This window comes from Echeneis naucrates, chromosome 1 (genome assembly GCF_900963305.1).
Source record: "Echeneis naucrates chromosome 1, fEcheNa1.1, whole genome shotgun sequence".
Taxonomy (NCBI): Eukaryota; Metazoa; Chordata; class Actinopteri; order Carangiformes; family Echeneidae; genus Echeneis; species Echeneis naucrates.
Genome location: NC_042511.1, coordinates 11,281,564 through 11,295,595, shown reverse-complemented (window position 1 = coordinate 11,295,595; position 14,032 = coordinate 11,281,564). Strand labels below are relative to the sequence as shown.

The following is a 14,032-nucleotide window of genomic DNA, read 5'->3' as shown; positions in this document are numbered from 1 at the left end:
CAAACAAAAAAGAGAAGGAAATTGAGCTTTTTATGAAGCAAGCATCACTGATGGCAGGCAAAATGTTTACTTCAATACATTCAAATCATCCTTAAATCTTGACACAGCTCACAGGTTACATCCCTCCAATACCACAGTTTTTCTCTTATATACTTATATTAACTCTCTTCCATCAATGTATTTACAAATTACAACTAAGACTATATACTGACCAAAATAATGCACTATATATGTCATGACTCTGTCACAAAATATCCTCAGCTCTGGAAGCTGCATCACTTTCTCCTCCCTCTTCAGATTTCACATTCAGTTGGCTGGTAAAGAGGCAACGAAGAATATTTCAGCAAATGTCAAATCTCATCATGTGTTCAGAAACACAAATACATTAAACATTTTAAGCTCCCATAAAGTCCATTCAATTTCATATGTGACATCTTTAATATTTTGTTTCCCAACCGTCCTAATTCCACTGTCACATCTGTGACTTGAGTGTATCCTCTTGAATTCTTGTTTGCTGTTACCATAGCCGCCGTCCAGTGTAATTAATTGGTGCTGTGGGCATCTACAACAGAAAGGAGGATGGAAGTGCAAAATCATTTCGTGGCTGAAATAGTGAAAATACACTGACTGACTGAGTATTTCTGCCATACTTACAGTTCCACCGTTCATGACCAGCGCCATCTCAGTGGGTTGGTAGACGTGACCTCTGAAGGCTATGCCAGGACGGACAGTCCCATGGTTGCTGTGGTAGGTTCCACTTCGGAGAGCTGACAGATCAAACAGGGTAAAGCATATTAACGTGTCACATCCACCAGATTCCAATGAGCCAACCTTGTGCTGTACCCACTGTGATAGCTGACCGTGCTCGTTAATCATATATAGATCCTTTTAATATTTAATGTTAACTCCCTGCTAGTTTTTGTAACCTGCTTAGTGCACTCCGATTAGTGACCTCACACAGCAAAGTTGCAAAGTAATTTGCTATTTTGGACAGAGGTGGCCCACTCATTTTTAAGTTACATGACTGTGGGGGTACTGCTGAAGCTGAATCACCAGTGCAAAATTTCACACACTGCAGCAAAAGAGATCAGAATCTTTGGTAAAATTTAAAAGGTAAAAATCCTGTGGCAATGAAAGTTTGTGGTTCAAACATCTTCCAAACAGCCTATTGCCGAGGCTCGAAACACTACCACATGAGCTGCTAATGGTGGCTGAATATTGTAATAATACAAACTAAAACGAAAATGTTTTTCAGCTATCTGAATTATTTACTGCCCTGATTATTTTTTTCTCATTGACTGATGGTCAGGAGTATTTTGGTCCACCTACCGTTAAATGGCAGACAAGAAAATAGGATCTATCAGAAATAATCTTACAATAATCTAATTTGGTGGCCATATAGTAAACTTTTATGAGTGCTGCATTATCCAGGAGCGCTATGATCAAACTGTTAAGTTGAAACAGGAACAACAAAAAAAGAAAACACTTCTTAAACCAGTCGCCTCTCCCACTTCATAACTCTATTCCCAGTTCAGCTGCTACCCCTCTCATACTGAAATGTATCTGAAAACTAGTGGGTGTACTGCAGCCTTGTCTGAATTCACTCATGTGTTCACTCATTCACTAATCCCTATATTACCTGAATCTTGGTAGTTAATGTGGTTATGAATCATCCTGCATCCAACTGTTGTGTTGCATAATTGCATTTTTTGCCTCTATGTGGAGCAATACCACAATGCTTTGTGAGCACGAATACTCCAACTGTCTCCAATTATTATTTTTAGATTGGTCAAATAAATTGGAAGGGCGGTTGGGGGGGTGGTAAAAATACAGTGTTATTTAGTACAGGGAATCGGCACAATGAATTTCCACACATCCCAATGTAGGAGTTGGCTGCTTCAAAGTCACTGTCTCACTGCAAGAAAACTATAGTTTCAAAGGCACAGCTCACCCTGGACAGGGCCAACACAGACAGACAGAGAGGAGCAACTACTAACACTCAGACCTACAGGCAATTTAGTCACCAATACAATATGTATGTTTTTGGACGGTAGGAGGACACTGAAAGGCCCCAGGCCTGGGAACCGAACCCCTGACCTTCTTGTTGTGGGGCAACAGTGCTGACCACTATGCTGCCGTGCTGCCATCTCCTAGACATTTTCAAAGGAAAATGACATTTACATTCTTATAGTTGTTTTTTTTTTTTCATATCTAGTAATCATTCCTGTCTATTATATAAACATGTTACTTACTGACTCTACTACGGAGAATTTAGATTCAAGGGGGCTTAAAGATAACTTCATTATGGCAAGCAATAGAAGCCTTAATGCTGCCCTTTGAACCGCAAACTTTTTGACTTTCTAAAAGATGACTTCACCATTGCATTTTTTTTCTCCTCTTCAGCAGGCTCCTGATTAATTTCTCCAACTGCCTCTTTTCTTTGTTTGTCCTGGTTTCTCATAGTTTAGCTCCTCATCTGTGCATTTGGCTTCAGTGAAACATGGAGAGTAGTCAGAATGAAATGTCTCATAAATCTCCCTGTAGAAAAGCCTTTTGGATAATCAGGAATTTCGTGAGGTTTAATTGGATTCTGGGTTGTGTACAGTCAAAAGATGTAAGACACACTTTGCTGGAAAAAAAAAAACAACAAAAAATTACACTGAGCTCATGGTGATATTGAAGACTTTAAAGATGAACAGATCATTGATCTGCATTGAAACTAATGATTTGTTCTTACGATGCTACTCTGAAATATTATTTATAAATTTTTTGGCTCTCACATGAATAATTTTGTCCATTTAGGGTAAAGTATAGTGTTTATGAAGGAATTAAATGTGTGTTTGACAAGTCATGAAGTTCATATTAAGTCACGTACACTGTTCAATGGCACAAAAACTAATTTGACCTTTTTATTGTGTTCAAGTCAATTATGGTTGCTTAATATTTACCTGTCAATTTAGATACTCTATTGTAATTTTATAACAACAATAAAACGTATCTGTGTATAATATTTCTACTTACAAAATATAAGGTCCATAAATAGATGAGATGTTATTGTGGGTTATTGTCCATTATCATTATCGTTATGGAGATCCATGAAAAGATGTGATACCATATGGAGAGTAAATCCTAAAAAAGCTGGCTTTTGACTGAAGTCTTTACTTCAAGACCTTTTGATGTTTGAGTAACTCATAAAGCATCATAGTCCATCTAAACCATGTCATACTTCCAAAATGTATTTGATGATGGGTGGGTTAATAAATTTGGTTATGCAATCACCTCACAAATCCAATAAATCCAACAACAATCATTTATTTTATCAACTTGACTTTAGTTAACTGAAATGAACTGAACTAGTTTATTAAACTTTTTTTATTTACATTGAATTCAAAAGCTATTTATAAGTTGTGATTTTGTTGCATAGTAAACTTTAACCTTAGTAGCTTTAGCTACCAGATGGCAGAATCATGTCTGGCTGAAAAATTATATCTGCTTTGACACAAATTCCTTTTCTCAAATTCCAAACGTGCATACACAAATCAGGTCATGGACATAATCCCTTTTTCAGCCCCTTACCATGGCCTCAACCATCACAGCTGCATGCCTTTTTTGGATGATCTGAATTAAAACAAACACACAGACGGACACACACATTAATCGTACTTGCACTGCGCTCCTCCATGGAAAAGGCTTGGTTTTCTGGGAAGGGTCGGTGAGAGTGCGCTGGGAGCTCATCTCCAAAATGTGGTGGAGGGGATGTGTGACTGGTGTCGAAGAAATCTTGCGTGTTGGACTGTGGAGGTTTTCGGAGACACAGGTGTGCCTCTGGAATAGCATGGAACAACAGCAGGATCCAGCCTTGAATCACCAGGGCCACTGCAAGTGCGGGCTCATCGAGCACTTTCACGTCCTTCTTCCCTCCTCCTAACCTTTCTGCTTTCCCCTTTCCCTTCAAGGCCTGGCTGCCGTAAAGATAAAACCCCAGCCAGGCCACCCACAATAATGCTGATGCCAGACTTGACAGGAAGACCCAAACAGCATTACACTTCCATCTCCTTTTTTCAGTATCTCCTTCTCTGTCGTCTTCACTAGCACCTCCTCCCTCTACCCCAAATTCTCCTCCACAGAGCACCACCCCCAGAGAAAGCCCCATGGCGATAAGGAGCAGCCCCAGAGTGTAGCTGCACGTCAGAGCAAAGTCCAAAGGTGGATATTCGCAGGCTGGGTGGCCCTCCCTGACAACAGTCAGCAGGACCCACTCAGCAGAGATGATTCCCTGAACCAAGGCCAAGGCCAAGCCAAGTGCTGCCAGCGAGCTGCCTGATGGGCTTGTCTTGCCAGCCACTAATCTCCTGAGCCTCACACCCTGTACTAGCAAGCTGGAGAAGCAGAGGGCAAAGAGGGGCCCCCAGAAAGCCCTGCGTACCACACAGAGTGCCTGGTTTTTCCCCACCAGGAAAGCCAAGGAGATGGAGAAAAGCCCAAGTAGCGTGCCAAGGAGCAGGAGAAGAGGGCCCGTGCCAGAGCGCCTGGCGGGATCAGAAATAGATCGCAGCTTGACGAGCAGGAGCACAGCGAGGATTAGAGAGGTGAGACCACCACTGCAGGCTACGGCCTCCAGAACCACACCCCAGCCTGACTCCAGGTCACACAGCACTCTGTAGGGAGGGTCCACGTCCACACTGCATCCCCGAGGTGGAGGAGAGGGGTAGGATGAGCCACAGCCAATCAGTGACAGGAGGCAGATGATTATGGGGCTCACGGCCATCTTAGAAACCCAGAGACAGAGAATTACAGTGAAAAGAGACAAAGAAAGGGTTAAAGGAGACAGAGAGACGTTAATGCGCAGAGAGGTAAACAAGAAGATATCATAGAAAAAGAGCCAGAAAGGAGGAAGGCAGGAAGGTGAATGTAAATGCAAATTATTTTAATCTATATGTGGTCTCAATGTTGCACAGCAGTGTAGGAACACAAGCCAATATATATAACCTTCAGAATAACTGTTATGTGGCAGACATTAATGCTTCTCTTTCTGTCAGGTACACACAAACACACACAGCGCAGAATAGAACTGCTTTTAGCACTGGGCAATGGTTTCCATGGGAATGGGAAACAGCGTGGGCTGACTACATCAAATACTGGGCTTTGAGAAGTCGAGTTTCAGTACCCAATAGCACAGAGAAACACACGCGCCACACACACACACACACACACACACACACACACACACACAATATTTGTACTTACTTGTGAGGACCATCAGTGATGTAATGTATTCCCCAGCAGTAAGATTAACACAATTTCCACCCTTACCCTTGCATCAAATGTGGCTCTTCAAATTGTGAGACCACATGTTCTCACACACACAAATATAGGCAAGATACAATAATACACAAAATAAACAACACAACATTAAAATTATGGTAGTGAAAATTTCAAACTCACCTCAGAAAAATGTTCAAGTTAGTCTTGATTATTGAGGGTGAAGAGGCATCATACTTTTCCAGTCTGCATCACTTCAACTTGTTAATACAAAAGTATTTGCGTAATCACAGTTCATGAATTCCTCGGCACAGCAGAAACAAATCGGTTTCCATTTTGTCTATGAAAATGTCTGTTATGGTGCTGTCTGTGCACCCAGCTCCCACTGTTTTGAAGTACAACAAAGCCCACTTTGAGAGACCAATAATGTCCTGCTGCTGCAGTGACACGTCCAGCAGCTCCGAGAAGAATCCACAATTATGATGCATGCCTTGATACTTCACACACCCACATAGTCAAATATATCTTCTGTCTCCCTTTTCACTCTTCGCTCTCACTGTCTCTGCCCCTCTCTCACTCCCTCTGTCCTCCCCTTCCTATTCATTCTGTCTCCATGTCTGTGTTTCTCTCCCTCTGCTTCACGCTGAATCTGCGGAGGTGTCAACACAGATGCAATCCCAGCTTTACCTCTACTCACCCACACACTGGGAGTATAATTTGCTGATGCACCTGTCTAACCAGGAAAAAGATAGACACTAAGTACAGCATGTAAGCGTAGCAAATGCACAGTCGATTGTGTGTGCTTCTCAGTGTTGTTTCCTGTCTAGCTTCCCCATATCCAGAACCATGGAACACTTAAATGAATCTCTGATCATCACATTGGACTAAAAATAATCAAGTCTCTTGAACAAGAAGCAGTCTCTTGGTGGTGTATGTCCAGAATGCAGGGGATTTGGATGGAGATGGGCAGATGGTCAATCCAAACACAGGTGAGCCTTGTGGCCACGTGGCCATCCTAGTAGAGAGTGTTACATAATACCCTTGAAGACATGATTCAGCCAAGCCGTACATGAGAGTGGAGTAATCTTCTCTCCTGGAGATGGTCTCATGTGGGGTTGGAGAGGCACGGCATGAGGATCACCATGGCAAGGAACAGCCATTGTGCTAACTGACTCAGTTGGGCTCAGTGTTTTAGGGATCGGTGCTGACAGACACCAGTGAGAGCAATGACAGGTAGTGGCCAAACATAGGAGAAGCCAAAGCTGTTTCGGGGTGCACAAATAAACCCTCAGACAAACAAATGCAAGCAAAGAAGTGCACACCTGCACCCTGCTGTGACAGACAAGACAGTCTAATCCAGACAGTGAGTCCTTGCTGTTACGTAAGCAGCAGGAGCAACTGCCATGGTTGGTGATAGGAAGAATAATTCTGCTGAATAACAACAGCAGATGTTCTGACTTCTTGTAGTAGGGAAAGTGAAGTTGTTATTTGAAGCAAATCATCAATTATAATCTGTTGGATGTAACAAATGGCAGTCTAACAGCGAGGCAGCATGTACAATGCTAAGACCTTATAGGGGCCCGACAACTTCAAGTGTAACTAAACTGAATCCAGGCATCATTCATTTTGTTACTTACACCTGTTTTTCCTACTGTGACACGTCAAAATGTGCCCTGGTTCAACAGTTTCAGGTCTGTACGGTTACAAGGTTTTTGGAATCAAAGCAGCTGAAACGACGACTCTACTAATTGGTCAGTGGAATATTTATTGTTAGAATTCTTTTACTTTGGCTATGACGTGAATAAACTTTTATTTTTGGTGGTGGCTGTTGGTGGGACAAAATAAGACAACAAGCACCATGAGTCACTCGGGTTAGCACATCTTAGCATACAGACTGTAAACAAAAAGCCTGCTCCAAAGATGGAGACCTCCAAACTTCACCTCCCACATCTCATTGTAATACAACACTGAAGTGGAAAAACAACAGTGTGTTGTTGTTTACCAGGCCAGACTATATCTTTGTTAGTTGTTGTTAGTGTCGGGTTAGCGACACGGGGAGTTTACTGACACAAAGCTGAAGCTTCAACAGAGGGGTGGGGGGGGGCAAATATTCCCTAAAATTAACTTCTTGACGTTTGATTGAATTAAATGATTATGAAAACACATTAAATTTAAATTCATAATTAAGATAATCAATAGTTGCAGCACTAGTTAGCACTGCTGCCATTATTCGTCATAGACAACCCAAAAACTAAGAGGGGAAGACGATATCCAAGGTCTGTTGAAAGTTGATCATAAGTTGACATCAGCCAACCTCTCACACTCTCAGCCCGCTGATGTAGCTGTTTCTCACATTTTTTTTTTTTTTGTCCATTATAAGACAGTAAACTGAAAAATTTCTGAAGCTCCTGCATTTTAGTTGTTACTGGGCGACTGAGTCAAATGGAGACAGAGAAAAACAAAGGTGGGCGACAACAGAGTGGAGAAGTGCTGACCAACTCGGTTCATCTCTCTTAATCTGGGTAATCCAGTTGTTACTATGGTGGCAGTCCAACAGGACCTTGTTAAATACGGGCCATCCCATAATCCAAGCTTTATCCCACTGCAGCACGGCACAGTAGGGAAGTGGTTAGCATTGATGCATCACAGCAAGGAGGTTCTGGGCTTCTGGGAGGTTGCATGTCCTCCCTGTGACTGGGTGGGTTCCCTTTGGGTTCCTGAGCTGCCTGCCGCACTCATGACATGTAGGTTTAAGTTTACTGAGGAATCTAAATGGCTATTGTGAGCCTGAATGGTTGCTTTCGCCCAGTGTCGGCTGGGACTGGCTCCATCCCTCTGCTATCCTGACAAATCTGGGATATAAATAACAGATGGGTGGATTTTCACTGCCAGTGGACTCCTAACGTGAAACAGTCCGTGTCATCATGGAGACCAATAGTTGGTGATGTGCTGTGGGAGACTGAAGCCTGCTCTTTCCCTGCCGGTTAGCTCCATCTGCTGTGTATTTGGAAAAATACAGGCGGCAGAAAGCGAACACATGCACACTCTGGTCATAGCTAGATAGGCCACTGTCAGAGATGGGCAGGAGCTTTCTTTGAGAAGCGGTTATCAAAATAGCCAATCCAAAAACCACTTCCTAGAAAAGGTCATCGAATGGGACTAACCATCCACCGCATCTCAGCATAAACAACGAGTCTGTTTCTTCTTTCTTTATTGGTGAACATCATAAAAAAACGTATTGTGTTATAGCATACAAAGTAATGCCATTGAGTGATATTATTACATTGTAATAAAACACATTTAGCCTTTTCCCTTACTTGTCTCTTTAAATTTGATCTGTTACAGTACATTAGATGCCATACATTTTCTACACTACTACTGAAACCCATTTGAAGAAACAATAAACACAGCATAGAACTAAACCAAGCAGGACGGTTAGGTCTGGACAGGAAGGGTGCGTCGCAGCTGGCATTTCACAGCTGGAAAAGCAAAAGCAGAGATAATACACTCAGAGCAATTAGATCATTAAGTCAAACCAGTGAGTGAGCACAATACCAGGACACAGCTAAAGGAATGCAATCATCAAGTGTTATTTATCATAAGATGTCTTCATATTAAAACGTCTCTTTGGTATACAGCTTTCTTTGTGCAAGTCAAACATGTTCCCATTATTTTAGTTTTATACAGTAATTGCTCAAAACATTCACCGCCAATATATATATACAGTAAATAATTTTTCTTCATGATGATGGCAATAATCTGCATATAAATACCACTTAGTGTTACATTTTGATGCCAAGTTATGCATTTATTTCAATGTGTGTTAAATTTCAATCCACCAGTCAATATATTAAATATTTATACGCAAAATGTAAATCATTTAACTTCTCTTGCAAATAGTATTCATTAGCAAATAGTAAAAAGCATTTCTCAAAATAAAAAGCTTCATTTATTTTAAACAAAATAAGCAATTCTTCATAAAATCTTACATGTAACACAGTTAAACAGTATTATTATTGTATTATAGTATAGAGATAAGACCACTTCAAGTTAAGAAAAAATCTAACCATGGTGATCATATTGTCCTAATTTTCCCCTTAATTTTGTTTACAAAGTGATTTCACATTTCAAATCATGATCTAAAAGAAAATAAGATATCATAGGTTTTATAACTTTCTAACCAATGTGTATAATATAAAGAAGTGCAGCTCAAGATAGCGGTGATACATTTGTACAGATATTCATTTGGTCCTGGCCGCTTTGTTTCTTCAGAGCTCACGTCACGGTGCTGCTTCACAAGCGTTTATGAATATTCATGGTGCTGTGACACACAGGGCATTGATGGTAAATATCTTTGCAATCATCAACAACGAAGGGGATCCAACAGCAAGGCCAGCATCTGGTGGGAACAAGTTAAAATGACGCTTGATTACTTAGTGTGTGTGTGTGTGTGTGTGTGTGTGTGTGTGTGTGTGTGTGTGTGCGCGCGCGCGCGTGTGTGTGTGTGCGCCTGTACTCACATGAATAGACCCAGGATGGCACAGATCAACCAGGCTAGGGCGCCACTTTTGTACTCAACTTGACTGACAACGACGTTGTGGCAGCGAGGGCACTGCACCTGTCCAGGAACAGTAGTTGGCATCGTCTGCACCGCCGTCACTTGAGCTGTGAGCAGGAAAACACTGCTACTACGACTGACCCACATCGCCTCACCAACTTACCAACCATCACATTTTTTTACGTATTACACAAATGTCATGTAATTTAATCAAAGGCCAGTGCAGAGAGACACTCACTTGTGTGTACGACCGTAGGCTGCACTGGCTGGACCACCTGGATAGGCGGCGGTTGAACTGGATATGACAGTGAGACATTTATCGTGGGAAGGGTTTCAAGAATAAAACAAGCTTCACAAAGGCTTGGACCAAAGAGAAAAAAAGACGATTAAATGGCAATATAAAAGTCCCTGATCTCTCACCAATTTGGACACTGTGCTGAACTTGAGCTGTGTTGGTTGCCATAACTGGAACTGGGGGGGGACCTGGGTATGGCGGTGCTGGAACACTGGTTATGTTTGTTTGTAATACCACAGGAGGTGCCTTGGTGTTATCCATCATATCTGCCAGATGGTGCAGAGAGAAAAGGCTGTAAAGCAAAAAGAATTAGGTAAATTTACTAGAGAGGTAAAGCAGAGGAACTGCGTTCAGGCGTTGCTGTACAAAGATATTGTCAAGTGGTTAAAATATGCATCAGATATTGATTCAATTCGAAACCTGGAATCGCCAGCATCTATTTTTAAACCAATTGTTCTCTCTCTAGTGGGAGACCTTGCTAATCAAGTTTTAAAGAACTCCAGTCTGATTTCAAGGTATTTGTATGCAAGTGAGCAGGCTTAATGGCATTTGGTATATTTTAGAAGGAAAAGTACTGTGCAAGAAAACATCCAAAGAAACGGCAGTGGTTGATCGTGTTTGACTTCTCCAGCATACCTGAATGGTTTCAGTAACTCATCAGATGTGCTGGAAATGAGTTAATTATGCCTGAGCTTTTACAGCTATTTTAAGTGTCAAAATGTGTGCTGTGAAAAGCCCAATAAAGGTTTCAGGGTAATAAAGATAACTGGCTTGCAAATTGTGAGTAAGCGCATTTAATAATATCTGATTATGTTTAATATTAATATTATATTCAATATTATCACTATCAAACAATTAAAAACTCAGCAGCTGGACCTTCAATTTAGAGATTTTTTTTTATATATTGCGTCTTACTCCTGTTTCCAAGTTCAATAATGAAACTGGATGTTGTAACTAAAATAAACCTTTCAGTCATTCAGTGATGAACACGGGACACTGAGCTCAACAGGAAAGGACAATTTATAATAATTCTTTTATTCCCTTTGTTTCTTGTATTTGTAGTTCATTCTTTTGTTCTGTGTATTACATTTTGGAAATTTGTTACAGACATTCAGCATTGTTCCAAAATTTGACCTGGCCTTCAATGAGGAAACTTTGATAATTTGCTCTTGATGGCTTTAAGTCCAAAAAACTGGCCTGTCTTGGTCACCATACAAATCAGAGGATGCACTCTTACTGGAAAAGGAATGACTGTAAAATTACTAACATCCTGATAAACCTGTTCCTGGGATTTCATCATCACTGTTGCATTGAATACTTTTAGTGTTTTATTGAACACAACTCTCATTGTTGATTTCAGTGGTGATGTCATGTTTAGTGAATAAAACAAAAGTTAATTTTCACACGGGCCAAGTCAAAGCAGTTTTTGAATTACCACTTACAGGAAAATCAAGCTGAGCAACAACACAAACTGCAGTGTTAGGTAGTTTCACTTCAATATAAAGAACAAGACATCCCCATTCAAATTCAACTTTAGTTGATATTCAACACAGGTGGTTATTTTCTATTTATTTTCTTTCAGTATATAGAGAAATCTGTCAACGGAGAAAAGATTTTCAGAGTGACAGAAGACCCCCTCTGAATCTCTCTTCTTCTGAAAGAAAAGTCACACTGAGAAAACACTAATGAAAAATTATGTTTGTTCTAAAAAGGAAAGGCAAAGAAAACGACTTTGTCGCTGTTCTGTATTTAATACAGTACATAGCATATAAATTAACCAAAGGTTCTGCTGCATCTAGATTTTTTTTAAATCTGATTTTAACTCTAACATAACTTATGCTGCTTACCTTGATAATAAGGTGAATAGAAAGTCTGAGACTCCTGCAATTCGTCCTTCACTTGTGTTTGTGGAAGGCAAGCGGACAAATGTTTTAACATTGTGTCATAGTGGAGGCGGAGCATCATGCCTGAGAACTTTCCAATAGGTGTAGCTCATATTTCGAAATGAGTTTCTAAATGCCACATTACTTTCAAGTCCATTGAATCATTGCAACACAAATGTTAAGTTGCTGTATTTATCCATTGACATGTCATCATATTAAATGTGGTGGTACGCACCATGTCATGTCACCTGTTCAATTCAAGCTGATTCTAGTGTAGCAGTAAAACAGCAACTGTATTAATGCTGCATAGCGGCCACTTGGTCGAAGCAGTCAGCCACGAATACTCAGAGAGATACAATTTGTGTGTAGCCAGTATCAGTGGTGAAAAGTAAAGGACTAATAATGCAGAACTCACCTTAATGTAAATTATACACAGTGAAATGGCAAAACAAACTCAATAAACCTGGGGCCATTGAGGCCGCTGAGCGACCAACTGGCCACAGACAGAGCTTTATTCCCCCGGTTGGTAATCCAGCCATCAATACTACTCTAATGTGTTATATCTCAAAGTGTAGCTAGCAACAGCCTGACCTCGGCATCCGTCTTTATGAATCTGGCAGACTGTCAAAAATGAAAAGGCATTCTGGTTGCTATGAGATAACGAGGCTCAAGAGTACAACAACACAGTAGTTGGCCTTATGCCCAAAACATTTTTAAGACTGAACTGGCGTGAATCTGCCTTTCAGTCCGTCATTGCACCTGAAGAGGATCAATGATTTTCAAATGCAGGGTCCGTATTCAATGTGTACATATGACACATTCATCACATGATTTAAGTGTCCATGTGGGGAATTGGGGATTTTTCTCCACTGATATATACATTATATGGGCTGTGTGTTCCTTAGAGAAGTTCAAAGCAAGACTTTGTGTGAGCTCATAAAAAGAAAATGGGGAAAATGGATGAGAGTGCATTGTGTTGAAATTATCATTACATCGAGCACAACATGATAAAATCATCATTTATTTTGTGCGACAGCACAAACTTTCTGTTCCTGCTACAATTATGGGAAAAAAAAGTCCAATCAACATGCAAACAGTGGCCCAAAACTAGAAGAAAATCTAGTTTTTAAAAGAAATGTGGTTCATTTTCATTGTAACTGAAAAGAGATTAGCACTCTCTATCAGCTTGGAAAATTAATAAGATGGGGCTTTTTTGTTTTGTTTTCTTTTTTTTTTTTGTTTTGTTTTTTTTGCTTTGCTATTTGTGCTTTTTTATGCCATCTCATAATTCAATTGTTTAATTTCATTTTATTTTTAAATGATCTCATCCATCAGGGTTTGAATGAGGACTATGAAAAGCAACAATCAACATTTAAAGAAATAAAACATTCGTCACAAGCAAAAAAATCTGTACTTTCCTTTAAGCCGTAGAGAGATTGGTAGATATTGTTCTGACTTCCATTCCTTTTTCTTTCACAATCAAACACAATCCTTCTTTATTATGATTCACACTTTGTCAGAAAATGCTTAATCATCTAATCATGTTATAGTTACATTATGACCTTGGACCTTTTATTAGTCACAGGCTCCTTCAAAGAGAAACCCCGTACCTCCGACCTGATAACAGCGAGACATTTAAACTTTAGCTCACACTGAGCAGCTCTTATATCCTGTACATATCAGCATGGCGATGCTCTCCTTTGATGAAGTGATAGTTATGGGGTCGAATATCAGTTTCTAATACTTCCCCCACTCTTCAGCCCTTTCCTCTGTCCTTTGGGGGTATAGTTCATGAAGTGATTTACTGTGCAAATTAGCCTAGTTGCACTTGTGTGTAGGAATTTAGTGCCAAAGGAATTGGCTGTCGGATATTGCAGTGATAATATTTAACATTATATGTTCGCTCTCAACTGATTTTGAGCTTCTTCTTTTTAAATCTCCATTACTTTTATGTTCATGTGTGTGAACTCATGTGTCACATTTGAGATTAATGCCACTAAGGATGGCTTAAAGCAGCTCTGCAGGTGAGATTCT

The 14,032-nt window shown here is 40.4% G+C and overlaps 1 protein-coding gene and 1 long non-coding RNA gene across 2 annotated transcripts; both read right to left on the bottom strand.

The window, feature by feature from the left end:
* Window positions 1-517: 517 nt before the first annotated feature.
* On the bottom strand, window positions 518-4,768 carry gprc5bb (G protein-coupled receptor, class C, group 5, member Bb). The gene is made up of 3 exons (XM_029508751.1): window positions 3,664-4,768; window positions 655-767; window positions 518-562 (listed from the first exon to the last, which is right to left on the bottom strand). The coding sequence occupies exons 1-3, from the start codon at window positions 4,766-4,768 to the stop codon at window positions 518-520; spliced, it is 1,263 nt and encodes a 420-aa protein (XP_029364611.1).
* Window positions 4,769-9,842: 5,074 nt separating this feature from the next.
* LOC115046505 (uncharacterized) lies at window positions 9,843-12,047 on the bottom strand. Its single transcript, XR_003840931.1, has 4 exons — window positions 11,963-12,047; window positions 10,241-10,407; window positions 10,059-10,115; window positions 9,843-9,927 (listed from the first exon to the last, which is right to left on the bottom strand). It is a non-coding gene; the product is annotated as an uncharacterized LOC115046505 (long non-coding RNA).
* Between the last annotated feature and the right edge of the window lie 1,985 nt (window positions 12,048-14,032).